The 24,651-nt window shown below is 41.7% G+C and overlaps 1 protein-coding gene across 1 annotated transcript in view; it reads left to right on the forward strand.

The window, feature by feature from the left end:
* Window positions 1-24,651, forward strand: part of LOC138566785 (cytochrome P450 2F2-like) — a 541,781-nt gene that overhangs the window by 509,678 nt on the left and 7,452 nt on the right. Inside the window, exon 8 of the mRNA XM_069644435.1 lies at window positions 14,177-14,318. Within this exon, the coding sequence (XP_069500536.1) occupies window positions 14,177-14,318 (142 nt within the window). The remainder of the gene's footprint in view (window positions 1-14,176; window positions 14,319-24,651) is intronic.

The raw sequence follows: 24,651 nt of genomic DNA on the forward strand, positions 1-24,651 counted from the left end.
TGTACAATGTAGATGCAGCGCTCCATGACTGGCAGAGATCCACGTGGTGGCATTGTGGAGTGCTTGGGTCAGCTGGGCTCATCGGGTGGAGTATCAGGTCACGAGCTGTCCATGTGGATACATTGCTGCTGCACTTACATTTTGCCCTTGTGGCCACGCATACACATTTATCACTAATTTCTATGTCAATTTAACATATAAATCCTACAACTCATTAATCTAATACCATAAAAGATACAGAGAGAAACAGTATACAACTCTGAGCTTCCTTAATACATCATCATAAAACCGCTGTTAACAGAGGACCCAGTATCATGAGTCCAGGTGTCTTATCAGGGGGCACGGGTTAGGGTACCTCTATTATTCTACTCTGTTAGATTTAGTAAGAGACAGCTTTACGGTATGTTAGTACAATAGTGAGTAATTGCCTCCATGGTCAGTCGAGGTTAGGGTGAACTGAAATACCATTGGGTCAGAGGTGCACATAGCTGGCACCTCAAAAGGCGGGGGGCTGTGGGGCCGTGTTGCTCATAATTCTTCTTAACCAGGGCATGGTGGTACACAGTGTTTTTATGGTGGCATCAGGTGTCAGGGGGCATGGGGGAGGGTGAATACTTAGTGCAGGCCCAACATGAATGCAGGGAGGTGTAGCTGTAATATTCTAACATCAGTAAACCAGGGACCTTCAAGCCCCAGCTGGGCCTTGGAGAGAGGAGGGTGGGAGTTGAATACGTGGCTCGCTAGGAGGAGGGGGAGATGGCCTTGTAATTTTTCACGGGTCTACATTTATCAAGTAGTATGCACATCATTATAGAGACGGAAAACTGAGGTATGTCAGCACAATTGCATGTTTACATATATGTATTAATCTATCGATGTATCGTATGAGTTTATGGGCACTATTTATTTTACACTTCTTCGTAGTTCATAAGTAATGTGTTCACAGAATCAATAAAAAAGCTTTTGTTAACATCACATCATTCACATTTCTTCTTTTTGTTGTGGAGGCACATGGGGAAAGCTAGCATAGAACGTGAGGTAGGACCAGGTTGATGTATATGTCAACATCAGTGACAAGTTACAAAGTTATACTTATGATTGGACTGATGTACATGCTCAAGGGTAAAAACAATTACTTCAAACGACATTCCATTTGACAACAGGTGGGGTGTGTTACTTTAAACAGCTTGTATATGTTACAACACTTGAAATCATATCATGCATGGAGATGTTTTACATTAGCCCTCATTACAAGTCAGGCGTTTAGGGATTAACGGCGCCGTAAAGAGCGTCGGCGCCGTTAAACCCTTAACGCCTGATTCACACTTTGACACCTCCTTTTTGCAGGCGTTAAAGTCCAAGGCGCTAAGCGACCTTGGTGCTAATTACGGCACCGTAATTTACGGTGCCGTAATTAGCGCCTTCCCCATCCCCATTATGCCCTATTGGGCAAAAATGGGAATGGGGAAGGGCAAATGGTGAATGGGGAATTACCGCCCCACTCACCTTGGAATGGGGCGGTAATTCCGCCATCCACAATGGCGGAATCCGGTATGGACCATGGTGCTAATAGCACCATGGTCCACCGCCTGACTTGTAATGAGGGCCATTGCCTTTTAAATATTGCACAGTAGCAATGACCTTTGGTTGGTGATAACAGATTCGAATATACATATGTTGGTCAACTTTACATGTAGGTGTGCTGGGATAGACAAGGGTTGTTCCATTTTAATATGAACATCCATTTTAATATGAAAAATCAACATTACGAGTTTTGAACCTCCTCGCAAATGGCTTAGCAGCATGGATAAGACTGGGTGGCACACAGGTTTAACATTCTGACACTTCAAACGGGGAACAGGGTTGGGGTTATGCACAACATATATCATGGATGTGGGGGTCTGTGGGAGGTCAAGGCATGTTTGACAGGGACAGCTTTGTTTTTTCACAGACCTCAACTTAAGGTCTGGTCACCGCCAGGGCAATGATGTACTGCGGAAGGTAAATGATACAGGGCCTCATTACGCCCAGGCGGTAAGGGGTTTACGGCAGCGTAAACAGCGCCGACCCTTACCGCCTGAGTACGAGGTCCCTTAGCGCCATGGAGCTTTTAACACCTGCTTTTAGCAGGTGTTAAAATCCATGGCGCTAAGGGACCATGGAGTTAATTACGCCACCGTAATTTACGGTGGCGTAATTAACGCCTTCCCCACTCCCATTATGCCCTATGGGGCAAAAATGGGAATGGGGAAGGGTAAATGGGGATTGGGGACTTACCGCCCCGCCGACCTCGGAATGGGGCGGTAAGTCCGCCTACCACCATGGCGTAAACGCAGTTTACGCCATGGTGGTAAAGTCACGGCCCAGGCGGTAACTTACCGCCTGGGTCGTAATGAGGCCCACAGTGTTTGTTCTGTTACTTGTTCGCGCCTAGTTGCTCGTGAGAACAGGCCTTCAGTGGAGCCGCAATGCGGAGCAGGCTGGGGCAAGTGCGGGCTCGCTGTGCATGATCAAGAGGGGGAGAGCTGCAGCTCTGCAGGCTGCTTGTTCCACGGAGTCCTGAATTAGTGTACTGAAAATGGAGTCTAAGTGTATTACAACATGGAGTATGCATCATGCTACAAGGTGAGTCGTGCATCTCGTGCGTCAGCCTTAGCCCTCCTGCATCCTGGGCCCAGGCACATGGATGGCTGCTGACGAGTCATAAGCCTCACGTAGGAGAAGAGTGTAGGGGGAGGGCGGTCCTAAAGCCCTTTCCTCCCATACAAGGTAGGAGGAGATGAAATAAGTCCATTGCCTAGCAAAGTACAAGCTGTACAAAACTGGGCCACCCCTACTACTCAAACCCAAGTGAGAGCCTTGCTAGGTCTCACTCGGTACTACAGGGATTTCATTGAGAACTATGGTTCCATAGCTTCTCCTTTGAATGTAATCTCCTCTCCAAAATTCCCTAAAAAGTTTAGATGGAATGCAGAGTGCACTCAAGCCTTTGAAAACCTGAAGAAAGTCCTTTGTCAAGCTCCAGTCCTAAGAGATCCTGATTACCACCAACCCTTCATTGTGAAGACAGATGCATCCAATACAGGTATAGGTGTATTCCTTAGTCAACTGGATGGGAAAGGTAGGAGCACCCCATTTGCTTCATCAGTAGGAAACTGAAGGAATCAGAAAAAAGGTGGGCAACCATAGAGCGTGAATGTTTTGCCATTGTGTGGTCTCTGAAGAAGTTTAGACCATACTTGTATGGATCTACTTTTGTGATTCAGACAGACCACCAACCGTTGAGATGGTTAATGCAAATGAAATTGGAGAACCCAAAACCTCTAAGATGGTCAATCTGCCTGCAAGTGTTTGATTTCACCATTGAGCACAGGTCAGGATGTCACCACCAAAATGCTGATGGTCTCTCTAGAATGTTTATAACTGACTAGAGTGAAGAGATTCATCCAGGAGTGGATTACATCCTCCTGTCCTGGTCTCTCTAGAATGTTTATAACTGACTAGAGTGAAGAGATTCATCCAGGAGTGGATTACATCCTCCTGTCCCATAGTCTGGGGGCGGCGAGTGTTAGGGAGAATTCTCCAGAATGGCTAATTTCCCTTACCTACTGAGTCCCTCAGCAGCTTTGCTGGATTTCTAGGATTGTTTTTTTCACCTGGTAAGAGTGGGAACCTTTTTTTCCCACTCTGTGTTTTGCTGTGTGTGTTTAAGATTTGTTGTGTTCATAGACTGTGGAGCTTCACCTACGTCATAGGCATCATCTTTTTACTGTGTGTTACACAGCACCGTTAGTGCAGTGACAAAGGGTTGTCCTTTTCAGACTTCCCACTTTAAACTCTGTTTTCTGGGACTGACTACTGCCTCCCAGAACATGTAAAGTTGCCATTGGGCCTCATTACACGGACGGCGGTAAGGGTTAACGGTCACCGTTAATGGCAACGGTGACCGTTAACCCTTACCGCCGTACTACGAGGTCCCTTTGCGGGTTGGTGATTTAACGCCTGCTTTTTGCAGGCGTTAAAAACCAACCCGCTAAGGGACCTCGCAGCTAATTACGGCACCGCAAAATTGCGGTGCCGTAATTAGCGCCTTCCCCATTCCCATAGAGCCCTATGGGGCAGAAATGGGAATGTGGAAGGGCAATGGCGGAAGGGGGATTTACCGCCCCTCCAACCTTGGAATGGGGCGGTAAATCCCCTTTCCGCCAAGGCGGTGCCGGTATTTTACCGGCATGAGCCATGGCGCTAATAGCGCCATGGCTCACCGCCTTCCGTGTAATGAGGCCCATTGACTTTATTAGTCTTTTTAAAAGCACATGCCCAGTACAAACTATCTTACATAGAGTACTGGAAATGGTTAATAGTTATCCCTTTTTCCTGTCTCTCATGGAACATTATTTTGTTCCCCTTTTGTTAAGATTTGGCTGGTGGCAGTGGTATCTACCATATTTTTCCTACTGCAGTCTATGTAAATAGCCTTGGTACTGTTTTAGGCTACGTTAGTAGCCTCAAACGTAAATCTGCTGGACCCCATTTGGTTCTGGCTGGGTTTAGTCACCATTTAATTTGTGTTAAGGTCTTTCTCGTGTTGTACTCTGCTCGCCAAACCAGGTTTGGTTCCTTTGTTCATCGTCCTTTGGCAGGCTTCTGCACAGAAGCCCTCCTTAGGTGCCTGCATGTCTGAGGGGGACAGGATGTGAGGGAGGGGTTTGAGATTCCCTGCACAGGGTCTCCTTGGAGACCCATGTCACACTCTGTATGATTGGCTGTGGTGACTGTCCCGCCAGGACAACCACCCTGTTGGGTGATTGACAGCCAGGCTTTGTGAATGCGGGTAAACTGCATGAAAAGCAGGTCTCTGCGGCTTGGACGGCAGAGTCGCCACTGGATCAAGAGAACCGAAGAGAAGCTGAAAGAAGAGGACTACCACCACAATTGAACCTCCGTTGAAGCCCTGCTGCAGGTCCAAATCTCCAAACTTACACGACAGAGAATATCTGCAAGGAATCTTCTTCCCTTGAGCTAGTGGGACCAACCAGTTCGCCAAACACCAAGCAAGGCCTCCTTCCCCATGTCAAATTTTCTGTGCACAGCTGCAGTGAACCGGATAGCCAGGAGGACCGGACCCTGTTTGGCTTTTAAGGTGCGCACCTTTTATTCGTTGCTTTGCTGCTGGTTTCTTCCCTGGGCAGTGCAGGACCCTCCAGTCTTCCTACTTTGTGTCAGTCCGACAGTCGCTTCAGGAACCGTGAGCCTGCAGGATCTGCCAGGAACTTCTGCCTCAGCTACAGCCTTCTTCTTCATTTAAGGTATTGTTCAAACCCGGTTGTTCGTACCATCGACCGCAGTCAAAGTGTTTTAAATATTTCACCAACCTGAGGGCTTGTCCTTCTCTGCTCTTTTAAATAACTTTTCCTTCGACCAACTTCGTTTCGACCTCTTGGCAAAGACTTAACCAGGAACGACTCTGAACTGTGTGATCCTCTGCAAAGACTGAACAATTAACATTGGCCCAGGCCTGGTGATTTGTATCCTCATTGTAGCAAGCCTTTTCTAGATTGCCAACCCTGCTTACTTGTTGGTGCTGCTTAATTTTGTATAACCTTTTCTTTCCCTCCCTTTTAAATTGTTGGAGTGCCATTTTGCTCACACTTCATTTTGAGCCTAACTTGGCCAGAATTGATTGGGTGTTGTGTATTATATTAAGAGTATGATTTTTCTGCTGCTTTATTTAGTGAGCTGTTTCATAAATGAATGTGTAAATAAATGTATATTCTTTTACTAAGAAACCTTGAGTCAGTGTTTGTTTGAACCATAGCAATTGCTGTTCTTTGTGTTACTATTGATACTGCTCACTTTACTCTTGAGATAAATCTGGCTTCTCAGCCATCACTACCACTTTATTGTGTAGTACAGGCTTGTACCAAAGGTGAATTTGTACTGTCACTTGTAGTCTTAATTGTGTGTGATGTTCCTGAAGGGTACTGCATATGATTCTGCCTAACAGATACTATTGACCATTGGGGATGGTTACCCACTATGCATTACTATAGCTGCAAAATAGCAGAAGCAAGACTCAATAACAGAATAGCAGTAGCACAAACACGAATGCCATATCATACTATTACAGTCAGTCACCAATACATTCAGTCTTTAGAGGTATGGTACGGCAACACAGTAGGCTAACAGTACAGGTTGGGTTTGGTCTGGGGACTGGCTACTGCTCAGATCAATGCAGTCAAGGTTGTCTGGGTTCATCACTGGCCAATGCACAGTGTCACATGATACAGCACTGAAAGATGTGGCATTCAGCTTGTCCTGGACTTTTCCCCTACATATATATGTATTACACAGATAGCAGTTGACAAGATAATGTTGTTTGCCATTTATGAAAACATTCCATATAAGACAATGTATTTCTGGGGCACAACATCTCCAACTCATACTTATTGGGCTATGAAGGTGGTGGTGGGGAAGTCGGTGGGCTGAATTTAACAAACTAAGGTCTGGAATTAACAGATCTCACAGGCTATTTTTTAAAGACTCTGGACAAATGTGGAAGAGTAGTTTTGTCTTTCCCCTCTGTTCCTGTATCTGTGGCATTTTCCTCCTTTCTACTGTGTAGTAGCACTGGTTTCTACAATGTCTGTGGTGCCCTGGATTCAGATGGGTCATATTTGCCTTTCTCAGAACCATTGTTTTTATTAGAATCATTAATGGAAGACGAGGAGCTTCCCATATCCGGCACCTATTCATGGTGTGTTGATTCACCAGGGTGATAATTAGATATATTATGAAAGTCTTCTCTGCCTTCTGCAACTAAGACACAGGACTGAGCCTACCTTTTTAAGACGTTTTCCTTGAAACCAGTAGCTTCTTATCACAGATAGATGGCACACACAGTTACAAAGGCTAAACACAACCTCCTCTTACCTTAAAGGAATTATAAGAATGTTTTCTATAATCAGAATTTTGTGTTCTCACACAACTATGGCACAACTAGTTACATCCACGCAATTTAATTCCCTCCTGTCTCCAATTCCAAGACTTTTTATTCACTGCTAATATTTCCTCTCATTCATCAATAAAAGTTGTCTCACCCTATAAAACCAATGAATCTATTTGTAGTTCTGGACCAAACTGCTATTGGCCTACAACATAGCCTAACACAATTAGATCAGTTCTCGACTAATGATGGTCTTCTTATTAATTTCAGTAAAACTAAAATTATGATCATTAAGGTTAATAGAAAAAGAATAAAGAGATATAATTGGGCAATTGAAAATGCACCATTACAGGAAGTATCTTCTTATACGTATCTTAGTGTTTTAATAACGAATAAACTAGATAAAGTGGCATTAACTAATTTCATAATAAAAAAGACCATGGTGTGGTTTTTGGCAATTAAAGCTTATATTAAAAAGGAGTTGGACAATTTATTGAGGGGTTACTGACACTATAAAGATCTTGTATTCCACCCAGTATCTTATATGGCCTTGAAATCTTTACAGTCAAATAAGTAAAATGGCTAAGTATTTTAGAGGGGCATCTTTGGAGGAAGGCATTAGGTCTCTCCAATTCAGGCCATGTAGAGGCCATCTGCAATGAATTAGGACTTATACCGTTGGGCACACGAAAGAAGATCTCTATGTGCATCTTTTATTTTAAGATTTCTGAACATTTTAATAACTGGCATTCTATGTATTCTTGTTTTGTAAATCAAACTCGTTTTAAGTGAAATGCTTTAGCATTAAATCCATGGTTAAAGGACAGTTAGAAATGTTTGGATGAAATAGGTTGTGCTTTTACTGTTGACAATAATTTGGCAGTTAAATGTAGAGCGATAAAGAAAAATGCTGCTTTATGGATCAAGGTTTTAGATCTGTCAAACTCTCAGAAAAAACATCTTTTTCTACTTATATTTTATAAAGCTTTCCTGGGGATGCACATTGCACGTACCTAACAAACATACAAAATAAGAAGGTAAGATGCTTAATAATGTCCCTTAGATTAGGACAGCTCCCTACTTTATCACGGATAGGTGCATGGCAATCTATTCCAATGTCAGAACGATTATGTAGACTTTGTGGTTCTGAGATAGAGACTTCACTTCATCTTTTAATGGACTGTAAACTCATAGCTGACATCTATGAAAAGGGTTATGGAAAAAAAGTTACATGATCTGCGTTCTGTGGACAGTGATCAGTTTTGCGCTCGACTATATGCAGGAGATAATCTAGTGATGAATTGTACATTTTTTTTACATTTGGCAAGACATCCTCTAGAAATTAATATAAATATTGCCAATTGATGGATTTTATTGTGAATATATTATGTATTTATGTATGCTTATTTTAATTTTAATGTGTACTTTTCGTCTGCATTTGTTTTATAAGGTTATATCTAACCAATACAACACATACAAAAAAAATATGTTTAAGTCTTTTTCTTCACTTATAGTATGCTGTCCCATCAACAAAAGTAGCACAAAACGTTTCAGAAAATGAATATAATGTCCTTCTTCTGCAACATAATTCTGAGAATGTATTTTGCATCTAGTATTTAGTATGTAGAGAATGCGCAATAGCAGGGGAGAGTCCAAAAACATGTCAGGTCAAAGTAAGCATAGAGCCAAGCAAAAATGCAGGAGAAAAAGTGGAGTCGGGAAGCAGGCATAATTTTGTCTCTCACAAAAAGATAGCACAGTCAAGTTTAAGACAACTAATATGTTCTCTCATCACACCAGTATGCATATTTATTTAAAGCCAACACATGTTATCTGCTCCTGTCACAAAGACATCAAAATATCTTTCTTAAAAACTCGTATTGTGTAACATAACCAAAAGCTGGAACATTCAGTTAGCAGGAAGGCAGTAAAACAAGCGTCACAGCAGAAGAGCAAGCCAAAAAGCAGTCAAAGAAACAGAGTTAAAGGATCTGGTGCACGAAATGGAATAAAGAAAATAGCACAGGGTAAAACACAAAGGGTCTCTTTACGATTGTGGCGGTGAGGCAACAACAGCACAGGTAGTACTACCGGCGCCGTTGTTACAATACCGCAACATTACGATCTATGAATGGTACCGCTGCTACCCTATGGGGGCTCAAATGGGAATGGGGACGTACCGGCTCCGGTTCCCAGGCAACAGGAATTGCCAGCCCCACCGAGGTCGTAATGGGCCGTTAATTCCACTTTCGCGGGACCCTGAGCCGGACCCAAGTTTGGGGGTAGCCATGCCAGTAAAAACAGCATGGCTACCTCCAAACTCGTAATGAGGCCCAAATACTTAACTAGTTTGATAAGTTGTGGCAACTGTCTGTGTGCAGCCTGCATCTTTTCAGTGGGCAGCCATGAACAGCATTCTGGGTTGCGTGATGAAATCACACGACATTGATGCTTGGCGTATTTCGTTTTGATCTGCACTCACAGTAAGCCTGCTCCATGGATAGTGCTGGTGAAGTTGCCTTAGCAACTGGCATGTGGTGCGACTTCACAGATCATGACAAGAATATGACAATGCATCATACTTGGGCCTACCAGTATATATTCTGAGAAAACTACAACATGCCTTGAAAAATGAAGCTATTAGACAAACCCTACAGTACAAATAAATCGCCCATATTATGTTTATTTCTTTAGGAATTGCCTTATCTATAGGTCCCCCCATTTATTGAACTCTCTCCTTTAGTTTAATGTAAACAATGAACCTTCTAGATTCTACAAAAGAAAACTATAAATGCATTTGGTATTCTACTTTGGAGTCACTCAATCCCACGTTTCTATTACTGACAGCTTAGAGCTAAGAGGACATGTTTTTGTCATAAGTGCACTGTACCAAAATCAATAATATAACATAACATAGTATAGACCATGCTTTTGTGACTACCACTTACTGAGAACAAAGAAAATCAAACTGAACACCTTGCTTGACATCGGCACATGTAACCTTTCATATCAGTGACTAGGAAGCAAGTGGGATATATCTGAATTGTTTGATATAAAGAAATAGACTACATTTAACATTTCTTTTGTGATGAGAGAATATAACAGCAGCAATGGAAATGTCCCTTAATTGGTTGGGGGCAAGATATTATTTTCAGTGGATGCACAGTGTGTGCCAAATGATAGATCTGAGAAAATAGTTGTTGCAAAAAGAATGTCTTTGAAGTGTTTGAAGGTGCTACAGCACATTCAATGGTTGCACTAGGTGTGAAATGTTTTCATTGTGGATGAGAGAAAATGCTAGTTGTGAAAGAAATGTATTCGAATTCGTTGTAGGCATGAGCAAATTATAATTTAGTGCTGTAACCAAATTCTTGTAATGAAAGAATATACTGATTTTGAAAACAAATCTTTGGAAGCATGACAGTACATTCCACAGTTATACTGGCTGTGCCAGGTGAGAGAAAGGACTGCTTGTAAGGAAACAAGTATTACCATTTTTTGTTTGCAGGAGGCATTTATGCGAAGTGCATGTAAATTAAAATGCTATGAATTTAGAATGAGATAGAATTTTCGTTTTGAACAAAGCAATTCTTACATTCTGTAGATGAAGTTGTAGGTGAATGACCCAAAACCCGAACAATAAAAAAAACAATTCCAAGTAGGCCAAAAAAATTATGCACCGTTTGCAAGGAAAACAAGGTTTTATCACATGCATAAAGTATCAGAAGGTCCAGCAGTACCGAACTAACATGGATCTCGCCCCACGCAAAGGAGTTACATCTTTTATAGCGGAAAATCGCAAATTAACAAAACCATGCATAATGAAGATTGCAACATGATCCTTCACTCCCCGTTGGCTAAGACCTACATAACATTCTAATTATCCCCTATAGTCCATTGCCACACATTATTTAAAACACATTCCCCTAAACATGTGACCTATTACATCATCACTACGAAACGCAGGAGTTGATTGACAACCAGGTACATTGTTGTCATAATGTATTTTTCCAATGAGTAACTATTGCCAACCATCATGTGATATGCACCACTCCCTCAGAGCCTGAATAAAGTGTGAATAGAGAGGTAAACTCTGCTTGGAAAATACAATGGGCCTCCTCATTATACTAGACACTGTTGTACACACAGACAGCTCTCTGACCTTGTAGATAAATGTAATGCATCACCTCTGCTCCTGCTATCCAAAATCACAGTACAGCCCTAGGACGTCTACCCACTTATCTCTTGGGAACCTAGATGGCCATGAATGACATGATTAGGGCACCATTCATAGGTTTGAATGTTGTTTATTTATTGATACCTTGAGCTCAGCGCCTGCAGTTCAAATAGGATGACTGTTTTTCGGTTGAGGGCAGTAGTGCTCCAAATCTTCACCAGGCATCTTGGCATCACAGACCCCATGCCCTTCTCACATGAATTCAACCTTCAAAGGGCGCATCCCCACCTTTCCTCCCTGGAAATAAGATTGCTTTCCCAGCTCCTCCAAGCTCTGCAGCTGCACTCAATTAGATGTTATCGTCACAGCATGACTGCCTATGTCGTTGGTGGCATAACTTCACTCTACGGAGGATGCAAGGTCTCTAGATCAACTGGACAGAGCCGCAGCTCCATGTTAGGCCTGTTTCTCATACTCCTATAACCACACCCTGCAACATTCCCTAAAATCCAACATGGTGGAACTCCTGCTACCTTAGCCCATGGACCTCGCCTTTACCTCAACACGTCTCTGACTCCATCTCACATGCCTAACTATGACAGCTACCTACTAGCACATCGTTGAAAACATAACACTGTACACTTTCACTTAATGCAAAATACATCACCCTATCTTTAACCCCTGCATCCCTAACATGAATACATTGTTGCTCTTTCTGTTTAGCTATATGGTATTTCTAATATGTGTCAAAGTGGATTCATGTGCATTCTGTCATGGCCAACGAGAACTACTAACACTATTCTGCCTGCAGATATGATTTGCGCAGTCTAAATCTCTTTACCTGCCTGGGACATTGCACTTGCATCCCAACAAAGTAAAGTATGTTCGGGGGTCAATTGTGAGACAGATGAGTGTAAATCCTAGATAAAAAAAATGAACTTGAATAGTTCTTTGGAGGCAGGGATAAATCAAATCTCGTAACTGAATGTTCCAGTTTTTGGTTATGTTACACAGTACGAGTTTTGAAGTAACATATTTAGATGGCTTTGTGACAGGAGCAGATAATATGTGTTGACTTTAATTAAATATGCATACTGGTGTGATGAGAGAACACAGTTGTCATAAACATGAGTGTGCTATCTTTTGTGTGAGTCAAAATTCTGCGTGCTTTCTGACTCCGCTTTTTCTCCTGCATTTTTGCTACTGTCTTGGTTCTATGCTTAACTTTGACATGGCATGTTTTTGGACTCTCCCCTGGTATTGCACATTGTATTTGTGGAACTGAGCTTTACTGGAACCTTTGTTTGTTTGTGTGATGCCCCTGCATAATACTTCAGGTGCCTGAGTTCTCTGGATTACTGGATTTGTATTTATCTGTTTTTATTTCTCCAGAATCCTCTGGTTTCCCAAACAACCTCTCTGGAAGACCTTTGCTGATTTTGTTACCCCTTTAGTTGTCGGTCCGCATGCTGCCCGGGCCACGTCCTTACAAACTTGTACCAACATTATCCTTGTGATCTCTTGGCCCTAAGACGTCTGACGGTTCCCTCAGGGGTGGATGGCAGTGAATCCTTAGACCCTCCTTCATCTATTGTGTGTCTTTGTTATCACAGGCTGGAAAAACCAGGCATGTGTACCCCAGCTTCTCACCCATAACCATTGTCACCCCTGTTATATCTTCTACCCGGAAATGGTGGTCTAGGAAGGAAAGTCACCCTCCATTGAGTAGACCATGTAGAGAAGTAGTTCACGAGATCCTGAAAATTCTATTATTGACATAAGCGATGGTATGAAATTTCAAGTTCTATTTTACTGATTAATATGCAGGAACATTTGTTTTAGAGTGTGTAAATAAATAAAAGATCCCGCATATGTCACAGGAATCACTTATGCTTTGAGATAAAGCTTCTAATTAGCAGAACTCCTAGGTAACAGACGTTGTTGCCACAGTCGGGTGAAACATTGAAGTTGGGCGGAAGTAGAATCCCATGGTTGTTGTTCTGGAACTACATTTACTCTTCAACAGGTTGGCTTGCATGTATGCTTAATGGTGAGGAGCCATGATGGAAGTGTAATATGACTGCATAGTTATAGCATTCAAAACCAAATACTCTGATTAATTCTAAGAGAAGTTACAAATCAAATTGTAAAAAGCAACAATACTAATTAGGAATCCAGTGGCACCCCAGATTTCTGACTGTGATATCAAAATCGAATTTCCCAGGAATATGACTACAACTTAATTTTCCAATATAAGGTTTATCTCTGTCTTCAAAATTATGTATGCCAGAAGTATGATTATGTGTTTTCATTTCAATCTATATTGTCTCTGTTTGTGGTTAAAACGCTGTCAATTTGTTAAGTTTGTGGATAGTTTCACCAGTTATATTTCCATGTTCTACCTCTCCCTCAACCTAATCCTATTTAGGTTTCTCCCTCGTAACTAAAGCATATTTTAAATGCCTAACCCCCTCAACTAACACTGATTTTAATGGTCTTCGCCCTCAAATAAATTCTGCATTAATTTTCTACCTTTCCCTCAGCAAAACCATGTTATTATTCAACCTCTCTCGCTTTCACGTCAACTGCTCTAACAGCCTCCAAAATCTCAGATGCCATTTGTACACCCTTTTGGCCCAAACTCAACAAATCTCCTTGTCCATACACCAGATAAAGTTTGGGCAAGCTCTAGTACCCAATGTTTGGGTTTTGTCAATCTGCCCATATATGTTTGCTTAGGCTAATTTTGCAGATTATGACAAGACACCATAATTACCCTTTTTGATAATGATCATAAAATTAGGAATAACTAATATATTCACACGTTGTGTTAAGTCTGATCCTTTCATTTGACATTATCACAGTGTTCTTACAGTATTTGTCATCATTATTTTATATTTGTATATATTTGTAATGTCCATTTATGTTGCCCATCTTGAATTGTGGAGTAATTTATGATTAAAGAAAATGTGATGAAAACAATTGGTGCAGACACATTTAGTATGGTGTCTTTCATCTCCTTGCCATTCTTACTGGTTGGCTTTTTCTTTCAGGGCACCCACATTATTCCTGTTCTGACTTCTGTGCATTTCGACCCAATACATTACAAGGACCCTGCAAGTTTTAACCCACAACATTTCCTGGATGAGAATCAATGCTTTAAGAAGAACGATGCCTTCATGCCTTTCTCTTCAGGTATTCTTTAATGTTCAAAGTGTTTGATTATTGTATCACTATTATGTGGTTTATTTCTACAGCAAACCATGCACACCTATTGTAGATCGGGTAAGTATTAGCCATGCACAGCTGCTGTCTTTTAGGAGTCCAGGCTTACCTTTACATTATACTACTTAAACATCAACAGCAGCAGCATCATGTCATTCCAACAGAAATCATCCTTACTGTATTTCAGTGAAGATCCTTTTTCTGGCATTACTGCACAGTACTCATTACTGGCTTGCTCTTAGCTAATCAGAACGCTTGCAATGCAGACCGTATCATCAGATGTAGACTGCATTTCAAATAATTTGATTTTAGGAGCAGACAGGGTGGAAACAGAAAGCATGTGCTGCATTGAAGAACAAAAGTGAAATGTCACTGAAAGATTACTTCCAACAACAAACTCCCTCTCTGGAAGGATTTCCTTTCTTACTACTCAAACATGGAAACATTATTTAACTGCAAAGAAACCATCTACTTTTGCATTACACCTAATGAATGCTTATGTTAAAACCTTTCCCATTCAAACAAGTTAATGTAAAACATGTATATTTATAAAGGCCGCCATGCTATTTAAATACTGCAATATAAAACAAAAGTCAATTTACTAACATGTTTTCTCTGCTTACCTCACTTTCTATAAAACAAACAAATATGTTTTAGTTCACCACGCCAACTCCTAAACGGTCCTTGCTGTTACCACTATGTGCTGACAGCCATTTAGACCTACAAAGGGGTATTATCATTTGGAGTAATGACATGGTCATTAAAATATTGACCTTTCCTTTGCCTCAGGCCTTAAATTTAGGGGCAGGACAGTCGTCCTCCCTCTCTCTATAAGGGTTAAATATTAACTCTTCGTCAGCATCCACTAACTCAAAACACTTAAATGTATATCACGCCCTGTTATAAATTACTAGAACATGTTCAATGCGAATTACAGATAAGCAGTGTCTGCGTGTTGAGAAGTTCAAAATGTGATACCTATCCAACATTTCGTAAACTAATGATACAGTTCTTCCAGAATAAACATGCCATCCACCCCCTATTTGCTGGCAAAAGCAGTGAAATAATTACACATTTGTACCTAAACCCACAAGCATTATGGCCTCTTATATTGCTGCAAGCCGAACTTATGGTCAAGTATGTGTGCTGCCACTGCCAAAAAATATGTTTTGAATACAGAGCTTTGGGCGGGGGAAATTCAGACTACCAGGAAAAATGCTGGAATCCTGACAGGTATCAGGATCTACTGCTACTTTTGTGAATATTGCCTAGAATCCCTTGGTTCTGATTGGCTGTTTGTATTCCAATATCCATGCCCAGTTGTTAATGTGGCAATAAGCCCCGAGACTGTAGGCCATTACTGCCTAAGGTAATGGCCCCAAAGTTACAAGGGCCCAGGGCATTACTGTATGTGGTAATAGCCCGCAGTTGAGGGCTTATTGCCATTAGTACCAAGGCCTGTTAGACCGGGGTACTAAAAGCATTTTTTTCTGTTCTGAAACGCTCCAACATTTCAGAACAGAAAAAATATAATGTCAAAGAAATGGCCGCCGGAGAAGGGAAAATTGAGTATGTTTTCCCTTTCAATGGAGACCATTAAAAAGATAGGAAAACATGTATACAAATAAAATGCCCACCATGGGAAGGGAGAAGGGACTACACGTTGGGTCAATACACTCGGCATTTACCTGGAAATTAATCTGAATATGAAAAAACATGCAGGACAGGTTAACGTTTCCTGTGCCTATACCACAAGGCCTATTAGACAAATAAAGCCTTATCTATCTGAATCTAACCCTGCTTCTCTTGCTACTGCTCTTGTAAATTCTAGATTAGACTACTGCACTTCTAGCCAATACCTCTAAATCTAATATTGCCACAGGCACAGCCAAATATCCATGCACCATAGAATGCAGTTATGGCTATGCCATTCCGGTCTATCACCACACACACTCGTCCACACTGAAACCCCTGACATACCTCAACACCTCTGTCACTAGCATACTGCGACTACCAATAAAAAGAAAATTTGGTATAGATGGGCACACAATGAATCTTCAGCAAAAGCACTCTATCCTAAACCACCAACAGCACCCACCCACATGCCTGAGCTTTGGGCAGCCAGCCATCTAAGTCCTAAACCAGTGTAAATGCACAAAAGCATCTCTTAATCTAAACTCTTAGAACCTCCACCACATTGACTGTGGTCACCGAGGGTGTTCCAATCACAATTCAAATTGAGGCCATACAAATGGGAAAAGAGCACTATATAAATATCCAAATACAATACAATACAATATTACAAGTAGCCCAAAAGAACACAGAGTGAGCTCTATGTGTCCTTGCTAGAACGGACTATGTTACTAATGCTTGTAGATCTTTGCAACGGCTCCCTGTTAAATAACGCATTACTTATAAGTTGTTAACCTTGACTTATAAATGTCTTGCGACCAATGCTCTGGGATACTTGATCAAGAGGATGCTGCATGCATCCTCCAATTGCTACCTCTGCTCCAACTGTTCTAACAAACATTTTCAACCACGCTGCAAGCTGGATAGTTTTGGTGGAACAAGTTTTGAAATAGTTGCTCTACGTATATGAAACATGATGCCAGGTGAACTTAAAAGTTGCTCAGACTTCTTACAGTTTAATAAACCTTTAAGGATCTTTCTCTTTAAAACTAATGACTAGCCTGTGTCTCGTCAGTGCTCCCCTGGCTTGACCCTGTATTTCTTCTCTTCCCTCTTACCTGTGCACTGAGGCTTGAGGGCTTGTTGCACATTATAAATAATTGTTAATAATTTGACCCACCTGATCTCTACCTTCTCTTCTATCTTTCAGTGTTATGCGGGTGAAACTCAGCTCTCTTCCAGGCTTACCCCAGCCTCCTCTCCCTCCTCGCTCATTCCTGACAGTCTATCTGTGATTAGGATTGGTTCGCCTCCAACAATCTCTGCCAGTAAGAAAGAGATCCTTCTCATTGGGTCCCCTGCTCCCACTTTCCCTCTGTCACTCTAGCTGTCACTCTGGCCACCCTCCTTGGGCCCTCTATCCTCGCTCTCCTGTGAGGAAAAATACCTTGGTGTCATCTTCGACTCCATGCTCTCCTTCTCTCTTCTCATCACAGACCTTGTCAAGAAGGCCCACTTCCAGTTGCACCTCCTCAGAGGTATTGTACTTTTCTCACCTTCCCCCAGAATCTCACTGTCACAAGAGCCCAGGTTCCCTCCAGACTGGACTACTGCAATAGCCTCTTTCTAAATCTGCCTAATGCTACTCTTTTCCCCTGTAACTAATCCAGAACAAGATAGATGCAGTCCCTTGGCCTCAAGCCCAGGGACTGCATCTATCCAGCCCAGTGGCTGCAATGATCAAGTTAAAGACACTCTGCGTCATCCACAAGGCTTTCTGGGCCTAGGCAGCAATATATTCAATTCTCTCTGCCTAAATACCTCCCTACTAGAGCCCTTCACTCAGCTACTTCTAATTCTCTGAAGATCAAATGCTTCTCCAGGAAGAGTGAGTGAGAGGGATATCTTTCTCCTCTGCAGGTGCCTCCCTCTGGAATGCCCCTCCTGCCCCTATCAGACTTAAGCTCGACCACCTGAAGTTCCTGAAGCAGCTCAAGACATTCCTTTTCTCCAATGCCTTCTCTCTCTCACTTCCTTGATAACTCCTGTCTGCTGAATCGACTGATTGCTTTGTATCCTCAGAGTCTCAATGGGTACCAGGCTACTCCATGACCAGTCCTCCTTGCACTGCCTCCTGGCCTACCACACACTTAGGGACTGTAACTAACCCTTAAAGCCCCTCTGCCTCCTGCACTTACCCAGAGCTGCAAGAATCCAGTTCTATCAGCTCAGCTTCTTCAACTTTTGTTCAGTTTGACTTTTTTGCCTTCTTTTTGCACTTTTTCTGGCTTTATGGGACATACCTTTGGGGTTAATCAAATCAGCCTCTGAAATTTCATCAGAAGAGCCATTAATTTCCAATGCTGCAACAGTGTTTTGGCTTTTATTATATTAAGCTGTTTTGAGTGCCAACGTTCTCTCCTGGTTATAGAAATGTTACAATTCTGTCTCCCACATTCAGTTGGTCTGAGTCCAACTTAGTAGACTCCAAATCGTGTCCATTATGTCCATCTCTTCTCTCCTAAGTGTCAATAATGGTCAAAGTGTCAAATTCAAAGCATTATACAGGCACACACTTATCAGCTGCAAAGGTAGCACTGCAAAAGGGGAGGGGGCTCTTCCTGATATCTGTGAAAGAGAACCCATAATAAAAATGAATCCATGAATACAGGGGCAGAGGTAAGTATAATCAAACTTAGTGGTAGGACAAAATGTGGTAAATAGGTCTTAAAAGCTTGCTCTCGTAGAAAATGGGTGTTAGCCTTTTGTGCGCAGATAAAGCTGCAGTGGTTGGTGATTTAGTGCAGAGTCTGCGATCCCAGGCCAGTGCTGAAAGAAGTATAGCACAGTTGTTATTTTTAGAGGTGACAGATTGGAGCTTGCAGGTTCCTCCAACGAATAATGAATGCATGACTATTTTATCAGATTTTCTAAAGGAGATGAAAAGAACCACAGCAGTTTCAAATTGCCCTGTAGTACATTTTCCTTGGAAAATGGGTTAGTGTGTCCCCGATATGCAACATTAATGTAGCAGTGTGCCCTAGGTTCAAGGCTCTGGCGGTGACATGGTGGTAAGCTCTTCTCATGTGAACAGAGATGAGGCGACCACGGCAGATGAGTAAAGTTCCACTGGTCATCTCAAATGTTTCAATGAATGAATGAACTTTGTGCTGTGGGAATTGGGGGGTTGTGATGTCACATGTTTTAATTGAGGGAGTTTGGGAAGGTTTGTAGACCCCATTGTTGAACATAATGTATGCTTTTCTACAAGATTTCAAAGTGCAAACACAAATCAGCCCCGTGTGCTGAGATTTTTTCATGTTGCCCAATCACGAATACTGATTTGTTCTAGATTTAGGAGCATTTCTTTGACAGTGCCTTTTCATGCAGTTCTGTTCCGCAATCTGTTTGAATTTTCTGTCCCAGCTGCGTCTTGGGCCCTGAATAAAATGGTGTTACTTCTTGGACGGTGTACACTCCTGTTTGACTACTTTTGTAATATTTTGGCGAGTTTTTTGAAGTGACCCCTGACACAATACCCCCCTGTCTTTCACACGAAATTGGTGGGTCAATTAGTCTCAATGGGTCCATCAACTGAAGGTAGCACATTTCAGTGTTGCATAACATGTCCGTATATAACAGTACCATTTCATGTATCTTGACGGAGGGTTTTAGTGCGAACTGTATGGTTGCCTTATGGCCTCTGTCAGTAGTCGCACTATCCGCCAAGATATTAACTGCAATATTAACATCAAACAGTTTGGGTTTGCTGAGGTTGGTATGTGGCCTTTATGAGTACTGCACTATTGAGGTTTCTTTAAACCAGCATGGCTTATTGTCACGGCCAGTACCAGCATTTAGGGGAGTCAGACAGGGGTGCGTTTTTGCCCCTGCCTGTTTAACATATACATGGCAGACATTGATGGGTACCTCCAGCCTAAAGCCTTGATAACTCTGAAATTCCATGATCTGCATCAACTTTGTCTTGCATATGCAAATGATTATCTGATATTTGACAGGACCCCCCCAAGGGATTGCAGCATCTCAGAATTTTGCTAAATTGTATTCGTAAGCCATTACTCCCTCTAAAACCAAGGTGATTATCATGGCTCCTTGTAGGAAAAGGAAAATGTAGACATGGCATTTGGGCACAGAGCTCTCTGCAATATCTGAGCTTCCTTATCACAGCAAATAAAGACAAACAATTGATCTGGTCTCGGCTTCTTGGGAAAACAAATAAGCTGACCAATCAATTATGTAGAGTGGACTCCAGATTTGGGAAATTATCCATCCTGCCTACGATAAGATATTATGAAGCAAAATGTGTGCCAAAATTACTATATGGGATAGAAATGTATGATCTGGCTCTAATAGATCATACATCTTTTTTAGAGGCCAGGATGTGGCGGAGAATTCTTTGTGTACCAAACTCCTTTCCACATAAAGTAATAAGATATGAACTAGGTATTGTGTCAATGAAGTCAATTGCTCAATGGAGGTATTTAACATTATATCATAAAATTCAACTCCCATTGAAGGATTCACTCTTTGAGGATCAAAAAAAAAATTACTATTGAAAGTGGATCACAAATACTGACTGAACTGGCTCAGTCTTGTACTGACCTATGAAATAAATGTGGCTCTGACCTTCTAGAATTGAACAGTAATCCCTGCAAGGTGAAGAAAAGCTTGCATGGCTTGGACTGGATATTGACCCTGGGGGGACTCCACCAATACACAGCATTGTCACACTTGCAAGGTTATCATAAGAGAAGAGTTGTAGTGGCTCCCTTCCACACGATTTATACTGATAGAGATGTGTGTCAATCCTTTTTGAGATTTAGGTGGAATCTTATACACATAAAAGAAATTCTAAGAAAGTATGGTCAGGCAGAGTACCTGATGTTAGGTTGTAGATGTTGTCACATGAATGACTCAGAGGAAACATTGAAACATATTTTATTGTACTGTCCTAATTTACAGGGTTTGCATCTTAATATTTTTGGGAAAAATTGGTTTGGTCTAGATGGTTTTAGTTTAGAGACTATATGGAATAGTTGCTTATCTATATCTCTGACATCTGTTGTTTCTAAAATTGTAATGTTTTTAGGGCTTTGAAAATTGGAAGATTGAATGTTGAAGTCTTTCTTTAGTTTTTTTTTTCTAAATAATGAATGTAATCTGTTATCAGGTTTGTATGAAATGTTTTTTTTAAATTTTGTACAAAATGTAAAAGGTAAATTTGATAACCAATAAACATTGAAAAAAATAATTAACAGAGGTATCATCTACCTTCTCATTGAACAGCCCTGGGGTAGCCGAGAGGCTCGAGATGTCTCTCTGTACTTCCTCAGCCCCACCCTCAGGAGCAGGTATCGGACAGCATGTGTAATTACCATGCTACATTCCTTTTGTAGAGAATAATAGAGATTTAGCAACACATTGTTGTCAATGGGGCCATATGTAATTGTGTATTGGATGGAGACTTGCAGGCTGCCTGCTTCTACGAATGGAGACTTGCTAGTATTCTCTGTGACTGCTATTGGGAAATACATTTTTATTTTGTTTACCAATGACTTAGGATCAACCTGGGTCTGCCCTATTTGGTGTTCTGGGGATTGATCTGTACCCACACCCTCTCCAATATTGAGGCAGTCCATGACCCGAATGTTTCTAAGGCAGTTTCTTTTTAGCCAGCATCAGACAAACTTAACACAGTCTGTGTGTCTTGCTGTATTAGTATATAAGGAGAACGTGGACTAACAGCAGACAATTTGATATAAAACAGCATATCCCAACATGTTTAGCTCCTTATCAGACAACAACTATTCTATGGAACTTCTTCAGGGGACACAAGGTAGGTACAACTTTCCAATCATAACTGACAAAACTGATTTCACTTTTACACTTGGAAATATATAATGTGTTAGATTGGTTATCACCTACATTTAAATATTTCCTTGTGGTCATTGAATTCTTCGGTCTCATCAATTGACGTATGAGCGTCCTCTCGCCTTAACCAACCACCTATTAAACAACATATAGCAAGTATATCAAAAAAGGTAGCTGGCGCTCCTCTCCAGAAAAGAACATGTCATGATAACCTGTCCCAGCTCACTGTGCTCAGAGAGGCAAAGCTTCACGTCACTGATGAGGCCCAACAAGGCTGAAACACGTGTATGGGGTTGCTTTAGGTACTGTTGTTCAGAAAGGAATTGCCATAGCATTTCGGTGCTGGACTGCCCATGTGGGCGGGACAAAGACTGATATGCAAATGAATATTTCCCATCTGTGAAAGGCACAGTGAGCAAAACGTGTGTGCTGCAAACCCTCACCTCAGAACAGGTTATCATGCCATGTTTTTTCTGGAGAGGAGCGCCAGCTACCTTTTTTGAAATATTTGTAAGGAACTTGGGGTTGGTCACCCTGAGTTACCTGGGGGCAACCAGACGTGGACTCCCTGCTCACTGTGCTCATAGAGGCAAAGCTTCACCTCACTGATGAGGCCCAACAAGGCTGAAACACGTGTATGGGGTTGCTTTTGGTACTCTTGTTCAGAGAGGAATTGCCATAGCATTTCGGTGCTGGACTGCCCATGAGGGCGGGACAAAGACTGATATGCAAATGGATATTTCCCATCTGTGAAAGACACAGTGAGCAAAAAGCGTGTTCTGCAAACTCTCACCTCAGAACAGGTTATCATGCCATGTTCTTTTTTTGAAATATAGCAAGTATAGCTGTTTTGTGATAAGGAAAGAAACTTGTTCGGATATGCTGTTTAACATCAATGTGATCATCATGAACGAGTGTTTGATGAAAGTAATAACACACAATTTCTACAAAATAATTGTCATAGAATTGCAAGCACTAAATTTGTTTCAAAACTGCATCAGTTTTCCTCACTGAAATTAAATTGTTTTTAAACTTGATCAGACCAAGTTGAAATTAAATCATAATATGTTTGATGTTTTCGTGTTAATTTGTAAATCATATTGAAATCTAGGGAGTCAGAGGTATAATATTGTCTATAAGTGTTGTTTATTTGTTTGCACTTGTCACTTTTGTATTTAATGAAATCACAGCCATTTTAAATTATTGTAAAAATGAGTGCACCCTGTTTAAAAAAATGAATGAATACAATTGTATTGTTTGTAGTTTGACCAATCACCTGGGGTTAATCAATGCAAAGCCTTCTTATGTATAGATGTTATGAGTCTAGGAGCAGCCCTTTCATGAATCACACTAGTGTCTCGCTTTTGATGAGAGCACACCAAGATATGTAATGTTGGTGGTATGACATCACCACCAATCACCCCCAACAGTTTGTGGGGCATCACCGCCAGAATATCCTGTCACTGGCCACAGTTGCTAGCCATATTGATGCCAGTTGTCAGCTGAATTGGCAGGGATGTTACCAAGGCATGTCAAATGCTTTAGCGATGCTTCCTCCCAGCCCTGGGACATGCTTGGACCCTCCTCCTTTCTACCACTGGAGGTGACGTGGTGTTTGCTGCATGGTCACCCTTCTCTGAGGCATGTACGTGGGGAAACCTCCTGTGCCAATGGCACAACAGATTCCATATAATTAAAGACTCCAAGCCACAGACCTTCATGCCACGTGACTTGTGCCCAGCTTAATAATTTTTTTCATATCGTTCCATCATGAATAAACCTCAAGCCCTTCTCCTCTGAGGATCTTCACTATGGGCAGGTCAACATAGTCACAAGACCAGGACCCAATGGGATGTGTAGGGGATATCAATGTCACTGATCACCAGGACTACTCTTGGTTTTTCACCTCCAGCACAGCACAAATATACTATTCCATCTCTGCCTCTTCCTGTACCTGCCACAACTCCTCCCCTTGAGATACCCTACCTTCTGCTGCAGCACTATCACAGACTGGTCTCCTACCTGAACCCCCTAGACAGTTATTTCCCTCATCCACAGCATCACCCTCACCCTGTTGGATGGAGGCAAGGTTCTCCTCTATGCTGCCCACCTATTTAGGATCCAAACCAAAAACTCCCTCCAGGGTGCTAGAACCCCGTGATCTTAAATGAAATATATGTCTACCTGCTCTTCCAATGCATCAATAGGTGCATCAGCATGAGGCCTTACCTCCCCACCTTTCTGCCTTTCTCTATTGGGACCTTGTCTAATGTCTACACCCTGTCTCCCACTGCTGATGTTTCCCACAATGCCTCAGCCTTCTCCACTCAGAGGATCAATGCGGGCCTGTGTCCCAGAAGAATGACACAGTGCCCACAAAAAGCACAGAGGTTCTCCCTCTTATCAATCAAGGGAACTCCTATTTCCCCTGTAAGGTGAAATGCAGCTTCTTCTCCTTCCCAGGCATTGTCCCTTTTCAGTTTTAGTTTTGCAGGCATGCCATGACATCACAAACACTGAGAAATATGAATATGTGTTAATCTTAGGGCCCACAAGTATGTGAGAACCAGCACAACTACAAGTCTACAAACAAATGAACAAACAGAACTTAAAACCACCCCAATCTATAACCTACAATTTACAATTGCAAATACTGCAATCCAATACGTACCATGCAATAACACTGCACACAACAAAGAGGATCAAATGTATTTTTATGTGGAGAAGCAAATAGCTCTGTGGAACTGTTTGGGGTTTTATAGCTTTTAGAATTGAACAC

Source organism: Ambystoma mexicanum, chromosome 2p, assembly GCF_040938575.1.
Source record: "Ambystoma mexicanum isolate Mex_15411 chromosome 2p, UKY_AmexF1_1, whole genome shotgun sequence".
Taxonomy (NCBI): domain Eukaryota; kingdom Metazoa; phylum Chordata; class Amphibia; order Caudata; family Ambystomatidae; genus Ambystoma; species Ambystoma mexicanum.